Here is a 23,517-nt window from a genome sequence, read left to right as displayed (position 1 = left end):
AAATTACCACAGTGTTCTCTAAATCCCTCATCTCCCAGCTTAGTGGTTTAATCATCAAACTGTTTAGTCATGTCCAGCCACACTTTATAAACCAATAAATAAATTGCTTCAGGCAGGGTTATATTAAAAAAAAATAAATAAATCAACATGTTACTTATTGCAAAGGGAATGCCAAAAGAGATCTGATGATGAATATTTGTTTTGTTTTATTAAGTGGTACTAATAAATATTCATGCCAGGATGATGAAAGCAACTGGATTAAGAATCATCATCCAGTGAAAATTTGGCAACCTTTCTTAAGCTGGTGCTGAGTGTTATGCCTGAGACAGACAAAAGAAAAAAGGTAATTTATTGTGATTTGTTAAGAAAAAGTAGGATGATATTTTATGCAGAACAAAAAAGGAAGTAAATACATATAACATTACAGTAAATACTTATTTTTAATATTTTATTCTTAATATTTTAATAGCAATGAAATTGAATACTCATCTGAAATATTTTTTATTTAATTATCACAGTCTTGCATTAAGAAAATCAATAAAAACATTTTCAGTGCCTAGACTCACAAGTCTGTTACTATGGGCTGAAAAGGTCAGCTGCTAAGGAAAAAATAACAGCTCTGCTGCAAATTGATTGGGATTAAATGGCCCAGAAAACATATTCCAATGGACTTTGAAATGAAAATGTATTAATATTGGCATGCAGGTTCTTTCTACTAAATTTTTAAATGTCCCTCAAGTGGACAATTAGGAAGATTTTTTTAAATTATTTTTTTCTTTGTGTTGCTTCATTTCCTCTGTTCTGTTTGAAGTCACTGAAAATATCAGTATTGACTTCAGTGGGAGGAGAATTGAACTATATGGAGCTCTTTTGAATAGCTCTTGTATGGGTTTTTTTGAGAAAGTCAAGTAAGTCCATTGATTTACTATTGTTAGGTACTTTTGAAAAGTCAAAGTGATTTAACATTTATTCATGGCAGAAAAGGTATGTAAACAGAGAAAAATTAACTTTTTAAAAAGGGTTTGTGATTCGTTAGTTTCTTTTCCTTAGTGTAATTCCATTTCAAATATGTCTAATATACCTTTTTTTTTTTTTTTTTAATAACATCATTCTGATGAAAAAAACTGCTGTTGAGACTTACCATCATGACTAAAAGTTTTCATGGCACTTATTTGATTTTGTGCTCCAAAGTAGTCATTGAGGCACTATAAACTTACTAATTTTACCTTTTTCATTTCCACTTCTCACTTTACCTTTTCTTATGCTTCCCATAGCTAGGAAAGAAACCTGTGCCCTTAATACCTCTACTATTCCAGTGAAACAGAAGAATACCTTTTGAATTCTCACTCAAGAAAAAAGTAAAAGTTTTCCTCAGAGCTGAGCAGTGTCCTTGGCTCTGCACACCAGTCTTTAGCAGTAACTATAAACATCGAGTGGTATCAGTCCTAGAAGCAGACACTGTATGAGAAACTTGTTGATAATTTCAGCAAGTGCAGCTACTTACAAGAGACTTAGCTGAAAGAAAAAGTACAAGACAGAAAATCATCTTTGTCCTGTACCAAACCAGGACACCAGTACCTGGAATATTCAGATTAGGGTTTGGTTCCAATACACTCTGACAGATAAAATCATTAAAGTACTCCCAGTAGTTAAGAGTGTTTGTGTTGCCCAAGGAGGCAGTGATCAACAGTTGAACCCATCATAATGTCTTTGAATTCACTATCAAGCCTGAATGAAAGGATATTAAATTGAAATGTGTATGTTACATATTCTAAATAAAGGGTCTAAGCCTACAATTATTGTGCCATTTAAAAAGGTACAACTAGAAAATAAATAAAAATATAATTTAATTAATGGAAATTTATGTGATTTACATATTTTATTTTTTATATTTATATATATAATTTATATGATTTATAAAATAAAATTTAAAATATTTTTAGAAGCTTAAGCACACAATTTGCCATTTCAATTGAAGACCTTTAAATTACCAAGCTGTCACAGAGAAAGGCCTTGCTATGTATTAGCTGATAAATCATGAAAAGTTATGCTCTGTTTTCATAAGTTAACATTGGTTTAGGACATCAAAGGCTTGGACAAAGGCAAGGAAAGCAAAAACAATTATAGATTATATAGATTGAATCGTGTTGCCTTGCCCTATATTTTGCATATCACTTTGAAATGTTAAAAAGGCACTCCTCAGGTGTCACTTATCAAACAACCTCTCTGAAATATGATTGCAAGACAGAAGAGTATGTAGTTAATGAGGTTATAATTTATTTTTCAAAAAAAAAAAAGAATCAACTTTTGGGTTTGCATCACTGTTTTCTAAAATTTGTCATCTATGTACGGTGTCATCATAATGTAAAATTTAATTCTGGAATTTATCTTGCAATACGATTTCTTAAAGGTCTTTTAAAATAAAAGTTATTTTATTGCACTACAGATGAGCTATTTCATTTTCTAGATAACTGCTACATGTTGTTATTATTTTCTGCAGGCAATTAACACTCATTTATTTGAAAAACATTTCTACCAGATTTATGGCCAGCCTCCCCCCCATTTCTGTTTGCTAACTAATGTGTAGTTGTAGGGATTGACCTTTAGTTGCAGCTACAGACAGAGGTGCTGATAAATTTCACGTGGTTTTCCCTGGTGGTAACCACAGTCACAGCTCTGAAACTAAAAGCCTTATGATGCTTTCTTAAGGGCTTTTCACAGCTGTAAGCATTTTTTTTAATTGTGTCACCCAAAGTAGTTTGAGAAGCCTATCATAATCCTTCTTTGCAGAATTTGTCAGATTCAGAGATGGTGTTAAATGACACATTTTAACTTAAAATGTGATCATCTCATCACATTTTTATGCTCAAGTATATTCTGGATTACATTTGTTTTCACCTTTGTACATCAACTACTTGAATTTTTAAGAAAATTCCTTATGCAGAAGGCAAAAGCACACAAACAGTGCAGAGCACCCCTGGGCCTCATTCTTGCTTTTTTTAAGGCCAACCTCTGCCAACTCAGAAGAATATAGGAGCCATAAAAGTGCTGATCAGTGAGAATCATACCCACTTGAATGGAGAAACTAAGCAAAAGGTAATGGTCCCAACCTAATGGCTTCTCTGGTCTTCACATCTGTGAATTGTCTCACATTATTTTAAAATTCCTCCACCACATGGGTCATTGAAGCTTAAAGAAATCTCAGATGTGCTGTGCTGAAAGAAGTTAAGGGGGGCTTTGTGATATACCAAAACACCAAGGTCTAGACAAGAAGTCAGTGGATGCACCTTTTCTAAGATTTTCTAGTTTTCTGGATGTGATTTAGGAAAAAAGTTGTATGACCTGCACTCTTAACATCACCCCAAACTTGAATGCTGAAAGAGCACCTCAGATCAGGTTTCTCCTGCTTTATGTTACTGACATAAATCCTCACCCATTAAAGGGTTGAACATTTATCATGGCACAATGTTTTCAAGAAGAGGTTTGGCTTCCAATGCTTTAGAGTGAGTGATGAAAGGGTCAGATTTTGTCTTTAACACCGTCGCTGTCTTCTGATAACAATGAGTATCTCTAGTGATGTTTCTCCTCTCATTATCATTAAAGTGTCTATATGTCTACCTCCACAAATAGTTGAGTGAAATAACTTCATGTTTATAGGTGGAGGGCTTATAAAGGTTCTTTATAATTCAACTCTGAATATCTCTGAGTATCCAATGTGAGTGCAACCAAATATTACATTATCTGAAGGTAAGCCGAGTTAGAGGTTTCTGTCTTTATTTGAGCATAGAGCTAGGAAGTGAATGGCAGAGCTTCAGCTGATGTCAGCAGGAAGAGGATTTCAGATTTACCCTACTTGTATCAATTCTCCATCCCTGGAGATATTTAAAAAGAGACTGGATGTGGCACTCAGTGCCATGGTCTGGTAACCACCGTGGTAGTGGATCAAGGGTTGGACTTGATGATCTCTGAGGTCCCTTCCAACCCAGCCAATTCTATGATTCCATGATTCTATGATTATTCTATGTCTGACTTGGTTTCCTTTCCTATGCGTGGCTTAGTTTGCTGAATAGGATGTAAAATAAAAAACAAAATTTACTGAAATTACTGATTCCCTGAGAGACTGTGAATATTAATCTATTTGTATTTTTGACTAATTAAATGTGGGCTAATTATAGCTGTTATTACCTTTAAATTACTTATTCTTTCTCTGAGAAGAAAGCCTACAGAACATCTCGCATTTTGAAACCTTTGTTCACACAGAATTTACTACCAATTGTGCAAATACTATTTTTATATTAGTCTCTCAAGATATATTATAGAGCATACATTGACATGGGGATTTAAGACTTGTATTTCTTGTCACAAAAAAAAGCCCTGCCTCTTGGTAACTCTGTGCTGTTAGACCAATGGAAAATTTCCAGGTATATTTGGTTTTAATATAGGGGCTAAAAATACAAATAACATTAACATGTCTTCCTTACCTTTTTTTTCCATGTTCAAACTGCATGAGACTACAACATTAAGATGCACCTCAAAGTTTCTCATTAGTCATAAATAAACACATTATGTCCAAAGTAATAGGTTTACAATTAATATATGCATTATTATTAAAAGTGCGTGTTGAAATATGACATGTGTTTATACCTTTTTAATTTGTGTTGTCTGACTTTTCAACTCATTTTGGTTAATATTTTCATATCCTTGGAATACCCAGATGTGTCCATATGTACTGATTTACTTACACAGCTTCTTCATTTATACATCCAAAGATCAAAAATATTATTTATGATAAAAGTATTGTTCAACAGAAGTAATAAAATGCAAGAACTCAAGTGTTGCTTTGAACTATATTTCACAGTGGTATAATAGGCTTAATAACTTCACAGATGCACACAAAACTTATATAATATCTGGTATACAGACATGAGAGATATTTCATTCTGCACTACATTTTCTAGGTTAAAAATATTATATATTCATAGGAACTCTACCTGTATTTCTGAATAGATATATTGTTACCTACATATATGCATATCTTTGTTCACAAAGCCAAGCCATGAATGTGTATGCATATGTTTATGTACATGACATTTTTTGTCAAGTAAGCAGATGGTTTCACAGAAATAATTCTTTTAAACCAATTATGAAATATTTTTTTAGAGTAGCAAGGCTATCTCATTTACCTGTTCATTCTTAAGTCTATGTTTGATTATATCTTAAAACTTGTTGTTGCATATCTGGTAAAGAGGAGCCTGGATGTCTAATGGAGAATCATTCCATTATGGGCAGTATGAGTAAATCATTGGCACAAGATAATTCTAATTCAGAATAACCTGGGTTTTCTCATGGTGTACTTAATATAATGAAAAATCCTCTCAATCAATGCAAGAAAAGTCAATCAAGAGCAGAAAAAATAAGACTGACTTAAATTTATGGTTATATTGTGCTGCATAAAAATGAGGATCATTTTGCATTGAGGATGAACCCAGATGTGTTTCCATTTGAGTTGCATGGTTTGCACAGGAAGTAGCTTTGTGACAGTATTTCAAGACAGAAGGTTTTTACTTATCATTTCCACTAAGACCTTTATTTCTGCACATTACATTTTTTTGGTATTTGCTTGTATAGGTTTAGTAGGTACATAACAATGCATAGAATTGTGCATTACATTGCAGTGCCTAAGAAGCTCTGCTGAAGTCAGACATGCTGAGGAACATAAAAATCAGTATTATCACAATAAAAACACACATTTGACTGAAATGTTTTAGAGGAGAACAATTTCTTTCTTTCTTTTTTTTTTTTTTTTTTTTTCTTTTCTGCTGTGGCTGACATTATGTAACTGGTATTTTTTCAGCTGTCATTATGAGCAGTTTGCAGTTTGAAGAGCTTAGAGTGAATTATAAATATGAGTCAACAGCATTAACATTGTTGAAAAGAAAAAGCTGTTGCCATTTAGGGAAACATAGTTCAAGGATGGGAAGTAATCTTTTTACCCTATAGCAAAGCACTGATTGGAGTAGTTCTGATGTCTGATGGCCAATTCCTAAATAAAGATTAGGTTTCCTACAGCACATCATCTTCCCTTTGTTTTTTCTCCCTCTTTTGGCAATTCTCTCTAATCTGAAAACTGTAAAAAAGTTGTTTCTGCTCCCCTTTTCCCACTATGTCAGAAAAGAAATAATTCATCAAGCTTTGTTCTTCTTCTCTCTTCCTTCTAAAGACTTCGTGGCTCCTTCTGGTAGCTACAGGGAAAAGGCTGGGGATAGTATGGGAACTGCCTGCTGACTTCAGCATGGGAATGTGGGAAAGCATGAGAGGGTCTCCAGCTTGGGATGGGACATCTCTGTGTCTATAAAGATTACAACAGAAGAGTTCATGTTTAGTTCACAGAGGTCTTATTTTGGTACTCGTTGGCCTCACACACCCAGGACACATCCTTGAGAGTGTGTCAGTTCTTTCACATCATCTCAAGGATATAATTAAGTGTGCAGAGACAAGGACCAGCTGGACTACTTTTAGGATGAATGAGGCCCAGAATGACAGTAAATTTAGAAAACAGGTCCTGAAAGGAAAGTTTGAACAAATTGGATTTATTTAATATAAACAAACCTGAAAGCCTTTGCAAAGTATTGTTCTAAAATGAAGGCAGCAAACAAGTCAGGGACTTAAACTGTAGCACAGATTTACATTGGATCTTAGGAAAAGTAAGGCTTTATAAAGTTGTCTAGGTAACCCAAACTCCTTTCTTCCTGACAATATGTCCATTCTTTGCCTTCTCCTCAAGAAAAGTAATTATTCAGAAATCAAGAGAGAATGCTGCACAAATTGAATAACCTTGTTCCTTTCAGAAATAACATTCTGTCAGATTTCTCTTCAGTGAAGGGACAGCCCATACAATTTATATGTACTGATATAAATTCCTCCAGTTAGTCTGATTAGCTGTGAGAGATTTCAAGCATGAAAAAGAGGCATCACATACTATAAACCACATTTTATTGCAGACTGGACTATGTCAGCTGCTCTGAGTTACAGATGCCGAAAGCTGCAAAGATCGCTTTTTTCATGAAAATTAAATGTTGCTATAGACTACCAGTCTCTCAAATTACCATCACAACCTTTATCAGTTTGGTGAAGTTTGGATACTCTGCAAGTAATTATTACCAGTAATCCACTGTGCAAGGTGTCTGCCAAATTCACTCCACAGCTAATTCTTAAAGGTATCATCCTGTAGAAAACAGTGTGTCACACAAATAATCAGTTCATTTCATTAATTTGAACTACCATTAAAGTAATTTCTCTTTATAATATGCATGAAAAGGGTGACAAAGATTAGGAATTGCAATCTAAAAAATGAGAGACAGTTAAACAAGAGTCCCCATTCATTACTTACACAGTTATTGTAAAATTGAATAATCTAAATACAACCATTTACAGCTGCTCACCAGAAGCAATTCCAACTCTCTGATATTAACCAAACAAACTAACCTTTGAAAGACTGGCACTGCTTTGCAGAAGAATATAAGGAATCTTTAATATTTTAGAGTTTTAAGAAATAGAAAAAAACCCAAAACCTGAAAGAGCAGAGAAATGCAATGAAAGGAACATGAAAGACATCCACCCAGACAATAAAATCTTGCACAGCTGGAGAAAAATTCTCAAATATATTCTCAAATGCTACCGATCAAATTTTTGGCAGGAGAGTGATTACACCTGAGAACAGTTTACGTCATCATCATGTGGCCTGCAAACAGATTTTTGCATAACAAAAAAAGACCTGTGTACAGCCTAATGAATGAACTGCTTAACTGCAGTAATTTTAGTTATAGATTGAAGGGACCTCAGAGAAAAAGATATCAGCTCAGCTGATCCCAAGACAATGCTGCATTTTCAATTTAGAAAATAAGAGGAACTGTTTACAAAAGGGAGGGTGGATAGTCTGTTTCTGCTGTTTACATGTACCTCTCAGCATTTTGTCTAATATTAGAAACACTTATTTAGAAATGTGTGCTGAATATTCCAAGCTGTTTTCATAGAGTTCCTAAAGCTGTGTTTCCCAGGTCACTGGTACTGATTCATAACATTTCAATGACCACAGGCTGTCCAGAGCAAATAACTGGAACATGTTAAAGACAGAACATCCATCATGTTAGCTGTAGAGACAGCATGGAACATGGTGAGAAGCTGTTGGAGGAACATCTCCTTCAGTTGACAGTCTGGATATCCACCTACCTAGTAGCACCTCATTTAGTATAATTTCACAAAGTTTCATATAATACAGGAAATCAAAAGGGTTGCAGTAGTTTTGGCAAGTGTCAATGTGCACAATTTTATCTGCTTGCTCTGACCCTCTTTTACTAACCATATGCACTTTAACTAACATATGCACTTGCTAAAGTTTGAAGTAGATAATACTCTTCAAGTCATGGGTTGTGTCTACCCTACATACAATGACAGGATATTGCATAGGAAGTGACAAAAACATGACAGACATTGACATTGTTCAGGAATATTTAAGTTCACAGTTTTTCTAGAAGTATATATTGGTACTGAATGGAAAAATAATAAGGTACAGTATCTTTTTAATCTGTTCATCAGCATAGGATTTTCTGTTTTAAAACATGTTTAGCTCAATTGGGTTTCAAAAATTTGCAGTTCAGCCTAAGGTGCAGTTCATCCTGAATCAATTTCTGAAGTTTGTTGATTCTTCCCATAGCAACTGCAGAGAAAGAGAAAAATATTGTAATGAGAAAACTAATAAGGTAACCTATCTCAAGAATCTGGGTAAATCATGAGGAAAGGGCAGTATTTTTATTTGCATTCTTTCTCTTGTCCACTGGTTTTTATACAAACATCATTCCCAGACATATTTCAAACCTTAATATAAGCTAATATAAAACCGGGTAGACTGAGTGTCAAGACATCAGTCAACCTACTGTGCTTCCTTTGCCAAGGCAGGGTCATTTATATGAAGAAGAATATTTGTCTAACTTATTCTCTGAAACCCTCAAGAGCCTCCAAGCTGTTCTAGTTCCTTGGACTCTTTACTATAACAAATATTTTCCTGATGTCTACAGTGAATCTCCATCCAGTTAAAGTGATGACTGTTCACGTCAAAATGATCTTTTGTGATTACTTTTAAAGGATCACAAAATATGATCTTTTTGCTTCAGCCTTTTATGTACCTGAGGGCAGTTTTCACAATCTTCAGCTAATTCAATAAACCAAGTTTGTTTTCTAGGATATTCTTTCACTAAAACCTCTATCAACCCCATTCCTTCAAAAAACAGTTGCTGGGACAATTTAAACGCACAAATTAGTTCCAATAACAGATACAGGACATTATGATAATGGCTCTCCTACTTCAAGTTCTTCCTTTGCTAGTACTTCAACAGTAAAAGCTACTTTTCCCTTTTTCCTACCTTTTATGTTTCCTGATTGTTGCTGAATGTTGCTGGTTTGTTGTTTGGTTTTTTTTCAACAATGATATATATTGCCTGATACAGTAGGATTATAATCTCGTATCACACCACCATTCCTTAAGGAAAATGCACCAGACATTAGTCTGGTTGCCATGAATATAAATACAGAACTGGATGAGAGGAAACAAGTCAAAATACATTTTCCCACTGCATTGAATGTAAGTGTAATATTGATGGGAGGCAGATCTGCAGGTCAGTGTCCTCTTACCTTGTTGACAGCCTGGCAGGCTGATGAATGAGGTATCTGCATCACTGTGCACACCTGACAGATAAACCAGCAAGGGGCTTTAGCTTCTGGTGCCACAGCTGTCTAACCACTGCTTACTTTCACAACAAAGTTTCTTCATATGAAACTTTGTCTTTAACTCCTGTTGGGATCATTGTGAGGACATGTGTCTGTTGTTTAATACACAATACTACCCACTTCTAATTGCCAGAATCACATAATAAGCATAAAATTGGAAAGCATACTGTCCATGAAAGAGGGAAAAAATGAAGTTATGTAGTCATCTGTTAAGGATATACATATCTCAATCTATTTGGAGGCTTTAATAATCCTGACTGGAATACTGTTCACCTGTCCTTTATGACCTGTGAGGGATCTGTTTTTAACTACTGGGTCACCTATACACTCCACTGTTGACAGATCCATCTCTTTCACCATCATGTAGTCCTGCACTATGTTGTTAATTACATCTGTACCTCAACACTTCTGTGGTTAGGGAGGGGATTATACCGGACTTCTGTTGGACCTCCTTGTTACAACAAATTTCTATTGCCAGAGAACTTTTCTTCAGTTCAATCAATGAACTTCAGCAATTCCCCTCTCATAGAGCAACAACCAACAGAGTACAAGAATATTGCCAGACGCTCCAGTAATATTTAGACATTGGAAAAAAGAATGTGTAAAGAGTGACAGGCAAGACTGTATGAAAACAAGAAGTTCCCTCTCTGTCCCTTTCTCTCTTAAACTCTCTACTGACGGGTCACCTCTGATATCCCACATATATCTATATTATTCTGTTATTGACACTCGATGCATTTTTTTTATTCTGCTCTGGGTGCAAAATTTATATATCACACACTACTCCTGCTTTTTTATATTCATGCAAGCCTATTTTCTTATTCCACTTTGATGGGCCTTTAAATATTAGTTTAGCATTTGCTTTGCCAACTTTGTCTGTCTGAGGCTTTTTTATCTCTGCATTATTGTCTCTACATTATACAGCTTGAGTACATCTTTTATATAACATTCCTAAGAGCCTTTTGCCCAAGAAGCTAAACTGAAATGCTTGAATAAAAAGCAGCTCTGTCGAATTAAGAAGTCCTTCTGGAGGAAAGTTGAGAGAGGTTATGTAATATGAAATTGTTATTTCTATATTTTTCAATAAATGAAAGTTATAAAATGGTATCTGTTGCAAATCTCCTTAGAAGACATAACTATTAATAAACTAATGCTATAACTTTTGTAGCACTCTGCTGAATTAGATCTGCAAAACTGTTCCTCTGAAAAGCGATAAAGAAATTTTAAGTTATTTATGGTACAACTCATAAAACTGAGATATTGACAGCACAACTCTAATTATTTTAAATTCTATTCAGAAAATCTATCACTTCCCGCATTCATAAAACCTGTCAGATTTATAAGGATGGATAAAACTGCTTAAAAACTTGCCAAGGATTAAGATGAATGTTTTGAAGAAAAGGTTAAATATCTCATCAATTTTAAAACCCTTCTGAGGCTTTTATCAGAAAACAACACATAAATGGTTCTAACTCTTGGTCCAGTAAATAGTACTGGTGGAAGGTGGGAGTGATGTCTTGTACTGAGCCTCCTGACTGCAGCTGGGAATGATACCACCTCTGCTCATCACTAACAGGATCTCAGCTTGTAGGTCAATTTCCCAGGTGCTATATTCAAGCAGAACAGCACTGCTCATCTTTCTTCTTTCATGAATGTATATTTTTTCTTCTACGCTGAGTAAAGTAGTGCATTTGAAATCTGAAGCATGATTAACAGTCCCATCATTTTCATTCCAGACACTGGGTATTATTTTTGCCCTTGGTGAAGCTGCCATTTATTGGCACTGAAGCCGTGCTATTAAGACATAGTCCAGAGCCCAGGCTTCATGAAGAAGTTACTGGCTGAGGTCTTGACTTCTGCACTGGGTGAGAACAGCTGAGCAGAGGACAGGGCCTGTGCTGGGACCACTGCAGGCTTACTGCATGCTCTGCAATACTGGAGCAGAGTTTAAGCCAGGCAGTGGATGATCAAAATGGAACCAACCATACAGATAAATGTCACCTACATCAGTTACACTATGATTAATTATTGTAAGTGAAGGATAGTTTTATACAACTCATGAATTTCTAAAATCAAGCAAATTAACCTTTTTTTTTCTTTCCCTTTAGTTAGTCAGCTTTCAGAATTTAATTTTCAGGTGTTCTCTACAGTCATTAACATCAGTGCATTTGTAGAGGGAAAAATAGCTGAGACCTCTACAATTTTTATTTGTAAGACCTGGGTCTTTTGAAAAACAGAAATATTAGAGCAGAAACCTACAATGATCTAATGAAATATGTACATTTTTAGTGGAGTTGAGTGACACTTTGTAAATGTAAGTACTTTGATGAAAATAAAATGTGAAACCGGAAAAAGAGGAATTACCCTGAGAAGCTTGTGGGATTTTGTTTGATTTGTTTTTTCATTCTCTTCTGGCTACTTGTGGCCAGAATATTTCAAGCAGAAAGATTAACAAAAGGGGATAAAAATTCCCTGTTCAGTACAGTGTCACACAATTTCATAGTACTCCAGCAACCAGCAACCAAGAAATATGATTAAAACCCACATGGATCTGGATGATGCTTCTTTAATTGTGTCTGCAGCGAGGATTTATTGCTTCTGATGCAATGTTATACTGTCTCATCATCTGCACTCTGAGCTGGTACTTCTGCTTGAGCAGTGTCAGCCCATTCAAATTTGTTTCTGGCTCCTTGTGCCTTGCTCCATGGTGAGGTATAGCCATGTCCTGCAACCCAGTCCTGCCCTTCACGCTGTGAGAGGTCCTGTCCTCAAGGGGACTTCCTTTCAGGTAAAAGTAGTACCACCCCCAGTGTCAGTAAAACACTAAATTCAAGATTTTCTCCATTGAGCTCCGTGAGGCTTGGCATGATGCAGAGCTCTGCTTATATGTGGCAGATTTCAGGATCTGTGGTTAATGGTGTTCTAATTACCTGAAATGAAACATAAAGAATATACCATCGAAGTAGAAGATGCCAATGACAATCATAAGGAAAAGGTAAACACTGAGTTCTTCTACTAGAAGTCTCTTTACTAATCTCTACTCAGAATCACAAGTATGGGAGTGTGCTCTTAGGCTCTGAATTTTATTTTTAAGTTCTTTTCTTATGCTTTTAAGTTCTTTTCTTATGCTTTTCTTAACCATTCTTATGAATGGTTAATATTGTCTCTCATTTCTCTCTGCAGTGATGGCTGGGCAGACAGGTATGATGTGACAGATGGGTACCAGCGTGAAGCTGTTGGTGGAATAACAATCAAGCTCCAGTCTCCTGATGTGAAATGGTTTGATGATTACTACCTAGAGCTTCGGCCAGAAACCAACCACCGAAATCCATGGTTTCAGGAATTTTGGCAGCACAGGTTCCAGTGCCGCTTGGTGGGGTTTCCTCAAGAGAACCCTAAATACAACAAGACTTGCACCAGTAAGTAAATTTATGACTTCTACTTTATGAACCAGCATCCCTGAAACTGCGGTGTAAGTAGCTCATGTTGAACTGTTGCATCCTGCTCTGGTGGAATGGTGAGTGGGGATGGAAGGAATGAAGCTGGAATTGCAACTCTTGCTCTTTCCAATGTGACACCAGCCAAAAATTTTTAAAGTATTCAAATCTCTAGTGAAACAAATAGTGCCTCAATACCTAACTCCATTCTATATTTGAAAAATTGCTGCTACTCTACCTCCATAGGGATCTAAACACTTTAAAAAATGTTGTAATGGAATATTCACTATTTCCTTTCTGAAACAGAGCTCATTATTATTTATTTACCTCACAGGAGCAGGGAGAAAATTAAAATACTAAAAATTATCTGAAGTCCATATGGTGATGATGATCATTTGTGTACTTCAGACACAAGACTAGCTGGTTTGAAAGATTTCATTAGTTTTTCTTTCAGCCATGAGCCATTTCTGGAAATGTCATTTGGAGCTGATTTTTTCATTAAAATGTACAGATTTTAGCAAAACCTGCCACAATATTTTGTCATTTTTGCAAATAAGTGGCAAGGTATTTTTTATCCCAGAAAGATACAGAGCGCTTTTTGAGTTTTCCTTGTTTGTTTGTTTTTTTTCTTTTTTAATTTTTTTTTTTTTTAATTTTTATTACTTCTGTTAATTAATATTTATTTCATTAGATGCCAAACTGAGGCATAAAGTGGTGGCATGCTGGGCATTAGCTTAACCACCGTTATAAGCCCCATGGGACTTTTCCTCCCAAAGATGTAGATATCTTCCATACACCCATGAGATCAAGAAATGGCATTAAAAACTCTTGGGTTTACATGACCCAAATGCAGGTTTTATTTGTGCTGTTGACAGGTACTGCATATTGAGCAGTTAACTTCATCGATTTCCCCATGATAATTCAGATCTCTTTCCTGGGATGTCAGTTCAGTGGGCATGGCTGGATACAGGCTAATAGAGACCTGGTTTCTATAGCTGTGCAGTGTTAGCAATGAAACATCAACTTAACAACTTGACTTTTCTGTTTGCTTGTTTTTTTCACCTCCACAAAAAAAAAAAAAAAAAAAGGGGGAATTGTTATTTTATACACAAAGTTGCCTAGTCATGGATATGAAATATATTAAATCAGAAATCTTGAGTAGCCTGGTTTGAACAGAACTCATCCTTGGAAGGTTTCTCACAAAGAAATCCTGAATGATACACAGTTCAAATAGATTCCTAAAGCCTAGGAATGTCAAGCATACAAACAAATGTGTAAAGATTGTAGTCTGATGATTTGCAAATAATGAATGGAAAAAGAACAAATTTCCCAAATACGTTGTTATAATCACTTTTCCTCCAGCTTTATTGTTGTGTTCAGTGCTCGGCCATGGTGGTCATAATAAAAGAATAAAACTCAGATTATAATAGTTTTTAATTCTGTCTTCTTGCTGCTACTATTTTATCTTCTTCTTGGTACTATTTCAGTGGTGGATTTCCCCAGATTAAAAACACCATGTGCAGCAATCAATTAAAACTGCCCATCTAATCAGAGTTTTCACAAAGGAAGTTGTTAGTTTTATTTTTTATCTAAAGCATCTGTTAAAATTATGCCAAAAATCAGAAAGATGACATGCAGATTCATTTAATGACAATTTTTTGTGCCATAAGTGCTAGAACACCTGTGCTGGTTTTTTTATAGCAGTCACAAAACTCAGCAAGAGTATATGGTAAAGGGAAGAAATGTTGAAATTGGACAACTTGGTGGATTTGCCAGCAGGAAAGAAGCAAACATACTATCTTAGAATTGCAGGACAGAGAGATTTTGATGTTTGGAGTTTTACCTCAAATTTAACAGGATTTTTTTACTCTCTCTCTCTCATGGTAGTTTTTGTTTCTTCCTATTTTACTTATTCTACCTATGTTTCCTATCTTCAATATGACTATGAATACCATACCTTTATATTGATTCCTACATTAATATTTGGTTTCTTGTCTTCAGGCACTCCTAGTTTTGAGTCTTAAATTCCCTCAGTTTGACTTCCCAGCTATAAAGGTGATATTTGCCCTTCCTGGCCACAAGTATTTCAGAGACTATCCCAAAAGTATCTGCACAATGATGGATATATTAGTGCTGCTTCAGATTCATCTTGATAAAAAAAACAGGACCATGCCCTTTAGTTTATCTAACTGAATACATTCTCTTCTCCAGCAGCTGCATAAAAAACCAAACAAAATAAACCCCCAAAACCAGAAAAAACCCAAACCAAACAAAAAAACAAACAAACAAAAAAAACCCCAAAAGCAACCAAAAAACAAAACAAAACAAAAAACAAAACAAAGCCAAAGGTATTTCTCAGGATTGCAATTAAAGAGACTGAGTTTATGCATAAATGCTAAAGATAAATAATTTTTTTTTTTTCCACCAAAAGACAAGCTACACTTTACTTCTTGGGATAATGATAAAAAGAAACACATAAAGCCAATTGGTGTTGATAGATGTTGATAGAACATTTTCAAATTATAGTCTCTACAGAAAGCAATAACCATTAATTTAGTGGATAAAAAAATAATTATTCCTCACAAACTGGTTGTACTCTCATGAAAAAACAAATGCTTCTTAATAGCATAGAAAATTTATTTAAACATCAAGAAAATAAGCACAAAGAGATATGGCTGAAAGAACTTCACCTATGTCCTGAGCATAAACATCATGTTTAAACCTTTGTATTTATTTTGCTGATCCTTGTTTAGTGAAGTAGGCTACATTTATCTCTGTGACAGTATATAAACAAAGTTATAAGTCAATGAAGTCAGGTCCAATGAATTGTGAGGTTTTTTTCATTTTTTAATATGCACTTTCCATAGACAGTGCCAAGCAGGTATTAATATAAAATGAAGACTCAATTAAGTAAAATAAGTATAATGAAGCTGTGAAATAAATCACATACATAAAGATAATGCCAAACAAAATCCAAAATATTTTTTCTTTCTTCATTTCTATTTAGCACTTGAATGTCTCCATCACTTCACATACACTTAGTTCACACTTTGGTGAAAATTTTAGCATCATGCCCAATTTTCATTTTCAGATTTAAACATGTACTTAATCCAAATGGGTGTCACTACTGCTGTGAAGTACACTGATTTTCTTCCCACCTGGAGCACAACAGAAATTGAGAAGTTCACAGAGTTATCTGACTTGACATTCAGTGTAATTAGTTCCATGCCACAGGACATCTGCTACCACCCACCTCTAAAGGCCAAGATTCAGAGAAAAGAATATAAAATGCATCTTTAAAAAGAGGCAGGTAAAGGCCTCCAAACTCTAGGGATTCTACAAGAATTGGATTTATCTTCCCCTCTGGCACCAGTGAAATATTTTTTATTATTATTATTATCTAAGGCCACAATTCAGTAAAGTTCATAAACAGAAGTGCGGGTTGGTTCAGATGTGTAACTCTACCTAGTGACAATTTTCAGGTCATAAAAGCCTAATCAAATCCTTTGGTATTGGTTGCCTTTGGACCTTTTAAGACTAGATGTGCTTGCTTTCTTATAGATAATTATCTATCCCAACCAGACTTCATATTCCCCAAATACGACATTCCTACACCTTCATTTATGGATTGTAAACAGAGACAAAATAAATTAAGCTAAAATGAAATTTTATTTTTTAAACAGGGATTTAAAGGACCTTTTAATAATGAGTAGAATCTTCTGCCACTCAGTTTGATATTTGATATATCTTGTGCTTGGGCACTGGAAAGATTAGGGATGTCATTTTATGGCCCACATTTCAGACCAGGAACTCAAATATAATTTTTTGCTACTTTTACAGTAATGCTGGGTCAGGTGCAGAAATTTCTGAAGGTAGATTAGCTGTGAGGCACAGATCCTGATCTGAATTTTCTAGAAACCTGACATTATCTGAGCCACGAGCCTACACAGACACACAGATATGTCACTATTTTTTTATTATCTTAGAGAAAGCAGCAGTGTTGCATTGAGGGCCACTGAGGGCACTGTCTGACTTTTTAGTATCTGTTGGTCCTGATTTTAACACATCTGTAACTCAAGCCCTTGAATATCTTCAGTCTTCTCACTCTTGGTGTTGAATTAAACTCCTCCAAAATCTGACTACAAATCTGTACCTACTTTTCTTTCACTTTATGTTCCCTACCATCCTCCTTCCATGTGTTAGATATATTTGATGGCATACCATGTGGTTTTATTGTTTCTTTTTTCCTCTCTCTCTTTGCCTTCCTGAACCTTGAAAATTATCTAGAGGCTATTAATATCTCTATGCGGGTACACCATGACTCTCCAACATTAAGGATAAAGTAAATTATAATTAATTTATTCAGATTCTGTAATTTCCTTATATATGGATGAATTGGAATAGATTCTGTCATTCTTTCCTCTCATCAGTTTGATTTCCTTTATAAATAGAAATACTTTATATAAATGTGTTTGCAGGTACAGAGAGGTTTATGCCAACATCTTGTGTAGTGGTTGTTTCATTCCTCTTTATGCCCAAATAAACTGAATTCTATAGCAGGTGGAAGGATAGTAATGTTATGAAAGTGGTGTGACAAAATAGATAAACTATTTACTTACTTTTTCCTAGGACTTACTATCCCTGTTGCTCTTTTTGCTTATTTTGCTAAACTTGACAACAGAAGCCACACTTCCAGTGGTTTGTAGGCACACAAGATGCAGGTAAACTTCTGCATCAGCTTGATTTGTGAGAGCTCTTAACATGCTTTGCTCATGTAGGTTTAAATAGATAAAAAACCTCAAAGACAACTAAGCACCTTGAAAAATCTTTTGAAAATCCTCTGCATCTTGGGACACTGAATTTGGTCCCTCAGTCATTCTCAAATTTAACACTTTAGTAATTAACATAAAATGCAATGGTGCTGGCATTGGTTTTCAGTTGAGAAGAGTGAAAGTTAAATTTAGTAAGAAAACATTTGGTGATTGGATTGCACTGGAAGATACTTCTTGTCAAGCTTGAAAACTGTTTCATAGCAGCAAGTTGCTTCAATGACACAAACTTTGAAAGAAAAGCATTGATATGAGTAATCTTTTGTTTTCTTCTTTCAATAACACTGAAGTGTTTTGTTTCAAGTTTATAATTTGCTTTTACATTGTTTCATTGTTTCGATGTTACTGTTCTTTCCTTCTTTCCCTATCTCTTTTTCTTTTTTTTTTTTTTCCTTTTTTTTTTTCTCAATTTCCTCCACAGAAATGGTGAAATCCAATCTTGAGGTATTTTATTAATTTTTGATAGGAATGGACATTTGAACTATTTGAAATTTCCTATAGAGCAGAAAATATCTCTGCTTTTCAGTCCAAGAACCTGTAAGAAATTAAATTAGAAAAATAAATTAAAAATTACATTTGATTTTTAGAAGAAAAATACACCTGGAGCCTTACAAATAACAGAGAACTGGAAGTTAATTTTATAGGTCATTCTTTCTTAACAGAAATCTCTGATGTTAGATTTTGGGAGAGGTTTTAAAGTAAGTCTTTTCCTGAAGCTAAACAATTTTAACTTAAATAGGAACAAACACTGTGTTTTACCTTGATTCATATGATTCTGTGATTACCTGATTCATTCTGTGATATGTATAACCTTTCCTCTACTTTATAAGACTCCAGTCATTTCTTCACTGAAGAGACATTCATGTTTCTTGGATGGCTGACTTAGTGCCATGCAGACAGCACAGATCCAGGGAAGGTCACTGATGTGTTCCCAAGCACAACTGTGACAGCACAGACTCATGACTGAACTAAGTCCCTCACCATATTCTGCAGCAGACAGGCACTAGCAAATTAGCACAAAAAATAGATTGTCTTTAATGACATATATAAGGAAACTACATAGAAACTGCTTTGTGAATTAGTTGCAAGGAAGCATTGTGAGAGAGCTGGAGACTGTAGGCTAGAGTTCTGGTTTCTTCTGTGATGTCCCCTAGGAGTCTGTCATAAACAACTTCCATATATCTGAGGAATTTTGTAAGAAAAAAAATCCAAAACACTTCTAATTGCCTTTATTTCAGTGTTAAATGCATTCCATGGCAAACAAACCTCTCTATACTTTGACAAAAACATTCTACTGTATTCTGTCTCAGATTTTGCTCTCTTCTTTCTTCTTGGAAAAATTAATTAAGTCAGGAGCTGCCTGGAATGTAAAGTACTTTCACTCTTACTTTTACCCTTTCTCGATCCTTTAAAATTCAAAGTACTCACAGATTTGGAAAAGCTTGAAAGTAGAAAAAGCATATTGAACCATGGTAATTTTGTACTCTTGCACATCCCTGCTTGATGGGTCTTTGCTATATCACCAGCTGGCAAGCAGACAAATAATGTGTATTACCTTCCTTGAGGGTAAAAAGTAGGGGGGAAAAAAGACGAATGATAGATCTTAATAAAAAAATCACTAAAAAATAATAATTTAATTGCAGAATGTTATGAAGAATGCTAAGTATGGGAAATAACAATGAAGTTTCAGAATTCAGAATCACAGAATCATTCTGGTTGGAAAAGACCTGTAAGATCAGCAAGTCCAATTATTAGCCCAGCACTGCCAAGCCTACCACGAAGCCATATCCTTTTGCACCACATTTCTAAATCTTTTAAATATCTCCAGGAAGGGGGCATTCTGTTCCAGTGCCTGGCAACCCTTTCAGTAAATAAAATTTTCCTAATATCCAATCGAAACCTCGCCTGGCAAAATTTGAGACCATTTCCTCTTGTTCTATCACTTGTTACTTTGGAGAAGAGACCAACCCCCACCTCACTACAACCTTCTTTCAGGTTGTTGTAGAGAGCAACCAGCCTCCCCTCAGCCTCCTCTTCTGCAGACTAAACAACCCCAGTTCCATTGAGATTCTCCACATAAGACTTGTGTTCTAGAGCCTTCACCAGCTGCACGGCTCTTCTTTGGACATGCAGATTTCCTTCAAGATCTTCCCTGGTTTGGTTTTGGCTTTCCACACTTGGTGGGGGAGGGGGCTGTCGTGGGAGCATTATTCCTTCTAGTCCTGCTCCCAGATGGCTCCCACAGCTCCCAACCTGCCCCATATCCAGGCAGAGGAGCCCCATGCTCCCCACTCCACATCTTGGACAGATGGAGCTTGGGTCTGCAGGGGAAATGCTGGAGGATACAAACAGCTCAGCACCACCCGTGCTGGGAACTGGCTGACATTGTAGTGGGATTTTGAGCTCCCTTAAGTTCTTTCTTGGATCAATGCCTTTAAGTACACTAATTGTTTTTAAATGGATCAAAGAAATGAACTGTTGCCAGTTGCAGTCACTTTCTTGGTGAAAGAACACATTTATTTTCTATCATCTACATATTTGTGTTTTGGAGTAGTGACAAGAGAAAAGAACAAATCTGGATGAGGAATTTAGTGTCAGGCAGTCTCTCATGGTCAATCACAGCTGCTTTCAGAGCCATACCTCACCCACTCTCCCCACATATAACCCCTGGGTTCATGCTGACAGTCTCATGCCTCAGCTCAGATTCCATAGCTGTGGAGAGCACATATTTCAGTTTGTCTTCACATCTCCCCAAGTTTTTGTTTCATGAGGTGATGCTGAACAACACTGAGTGCCCCTAATAGCAACAGGGTGATCCTGTGCCTCCATGCCCCTCTGGTGAGACCCTACCTACAGTATTCTGTCCAGCTCTGGAGTCTTCTGAGCAGGGAAAACATGGACCTGTTGGAGTGGGTCTAGAGAAGGACACAAGGGGCACCTCTCTCATGAAGAAATGCTGAGAGTTGGAGTTGTTCAGCCTGGAGAACAGGAGCCTTCAGGGAGATCTTATGGCAGCCTTCCTGTACTTAAAGGGGGCTTGTAGGAAAGATGAGGATGGACTTCTCAATAGGCCTTGTTGCAATAGGACAAAGGGTAATGGTTTAACCTAAAAGAAAATGCAGAGTAGATATGAGGAAGAAATTTTTTGCAGTGAGAGTGGTGGAACATTGCACCGGGTTTCCCAGAGACGTGGTTGATGCCCCTTCCCAGGAAACACTGAAGGTTGGAATGGATGGGGCCATAAGCAATATGATCTAGTTGAAGATCTATTGTCAACTATTCTATGATTCTATGATATCCCACATTTATCTTCTGCTGGGATATTGCTGGAGTGTCACTGGGTCACTTCCAGCAGTGTGGGCAGAAAGATGTAGGTTATGATTTTATACCACTCTCAGACTGTACTTCACCTTTTTATACTCATATACCTGTCATAAAACTGGGAATGTACAGATAAATTCTGACATACAGAACATATATTTAAGCAGGAAAAAGTGTGGATATTAAATACTTTGTCAAGTGGCATCAGAATCCAAAACTGATATCAAAGCCCATGTTGCAAAGGCTCACCTGAACCTGTCTCTTGTATATATAAATTCCTAAATGATCTATAGAAACAAAATATTTACATACTTATATTTCCCACAAAATACTTGAAATCCTTTCTACATCTGGTTTCATTTCAGAGATAGTGCAGTAGCCCCTCAAAACTCCAGCTAACAACATGTTCATTGCATTAAGCACAGGAAAAGCATTAAGATGATGAGTATTCCTAAGGAATATTTAGTTTAAAAAAAAGATGGAAAATAAGAAATAATAGAAAGAAAATATCAGATGGGAAACTGAAGGGTAGATTCATTATCTGACTTGCAAAAGGAGGAACAGGATTTGTCTATGTGATATTTTGTAGACAGAAATGGTGATGTGACTTGAAACTGCAACTGCCTTAGGATCTCACAGTTTGTAAAATACTAGGATAAGCCCTTTTTAACTTATCAAAACTACTTGGGAAAAAAAATAATAAAAAAATAGGAATAAACAGAACAAAATCTGCTCACATGTTCTGACCACTGAGATACCCTCATTTCTCAGAGAATGGCACAATGTTTTATCACTTATGATTCCAAGGACTGTCTGAATTTCCTCACTGGGTATTATTTGATTCACCTTGCATTCTTTATTGGCTTGGACATCTTAATTGCAGGATGCAGAGTTCTTATTTTTTGCAGTACATATCATGAAACAGCACTAATATTTCTTGGTTCTGAGGTACTGCTGTACAGGTCACTTCCTATAATCATTTAAGCATAATGACTAAATTCATCACAGATTTGTAAATAGGTTGATGGTATTCTAAACAATTTTGCCTAAAATGAGTTATGTCCAGAAAAAAAAGGTCAGTTTTACCACAGAAAAGATACTTAAGCCTCTCAAAATTGCAATAAGAATTGACTGGAGACCTGTGAAATGAAGGTTTGTATGTGGCCCATGCACATTTTCACCTCTCTACTTCCAACTGCTTCTGTCTGCAGCAAATGGGAGTGATGCTGAGTCTGACTGGAAACTCTGTGGGCCAAGAGAGATTCACAGCTCAAGGCAGGTTTGCCCTAAACTGCCTCTAGCCTGGTGCTAAGGTCTGAACACCTATTTGCAGCTGTGGTGCATTAGGTGCCTTCCTGGGCACTTCATCTATTTTAGTGTCTCTTGAAAGATACTTGACACTTTGCTCCAAAACTGGGACACCAGAGTGAGCAGGAACAGTTTGGAGATTGGCTGTGAAAACCTACTCCCAAACTGAACTAAAACATTCAGGTGAGCATTTTCTGCATAACCTGACATGTCAACATTAAAAAAATCCCCAGCCCAGAGAAAACTGAGACATTTTATTTCCTCCTTTGAAAATTTTTCTCGCATGGAAATGTACAAGATAGAGAAAAGCAGATCTTTTATAGATATGTCTTTTTTTTTACTATTTTCTAATATGGATATTAGAAAGGCATATGGGTTACATTCTGTGTATATTTATACTCTGCTCAGTAATTCTGTAGGAATTCCTCAAATTCTACTAGATTTTTTTCATTATTCTTGATTAAGAGTTTAATCTGTAAAGATGGTGAACATTTCTGGTGTCACCATCTGAAGGTTACATTGAGGTGACATTCATCCATTCCACCCCTCCATCTCATGATGACCCTGTGTCAGGAAAGGTTCTTGACTGAAAACAGCACATGTGGATGATTTTAAAGATACGTGTTTGCGTTCCAGCAAGGACAGTAGCCACTAGCACTAACCCACATAGAGATAGATTTTATTTATTTTTTGTTTTCTGACTGAGACACTGCCATTTAACTTGTGTTTTCAGACTTCCCTTAAAACTACTGGTAAGATCACTGAGGTAAACACCATTACTTATATGCTTCAAGTCTGGCGTGCATGAGTGCTTTGTGAAACAGGTTGACTCTTACTTT

At 35.9% G+C, this 23,517-nt stretch overlaps 1 protein-coding gene across 7 annotated transcripts in view; it reads left to right on the top strand.

The window, feature by feature from the left end:
* The window catches only part of GRM5 (glutamate metabotropic receptor 5), a 262,928-nt gene that overhangs the window by 192,116 nt on the left and 47,295 nt on the right, over window positions 1-23,517 (top strand). For all 7 annotated transcript variants that reach the window (XM_071733437.1, XM_071733421.1, XM_071733397.1 and 4 more), the window contains exon 4: window positions 12,967-13,202. In XM_071733437.1, the coding sequence (XP_071589538.1) occupies window positions 12,967-13,202 (236 nt within the window). The remainder of the gene's footprint in view (window positions 1-12,966; window positions 13,203-23,517) is intronic.

The sequence above is a fragment of the Heliangelus exortis genome, chromosome 1, assembly GCF_036169615.1.
Source record: "Heliangelus exortis chromosome 1, bHelExo1.hap1, whole genome shotgun sequence".
In the NCBI taxonomy this organism is placed as follows: Eukaryota; Metazoa; Chordata; class Aves; order Apodiformes; family Trochilidae; genus Heliangelus; species Heliangelus exortis.
The sequence above is the reverse complement of the archived record's forward strand: the minus strand, read 5'-3'. Positions and strand labels throughout refer to the sequence as shown.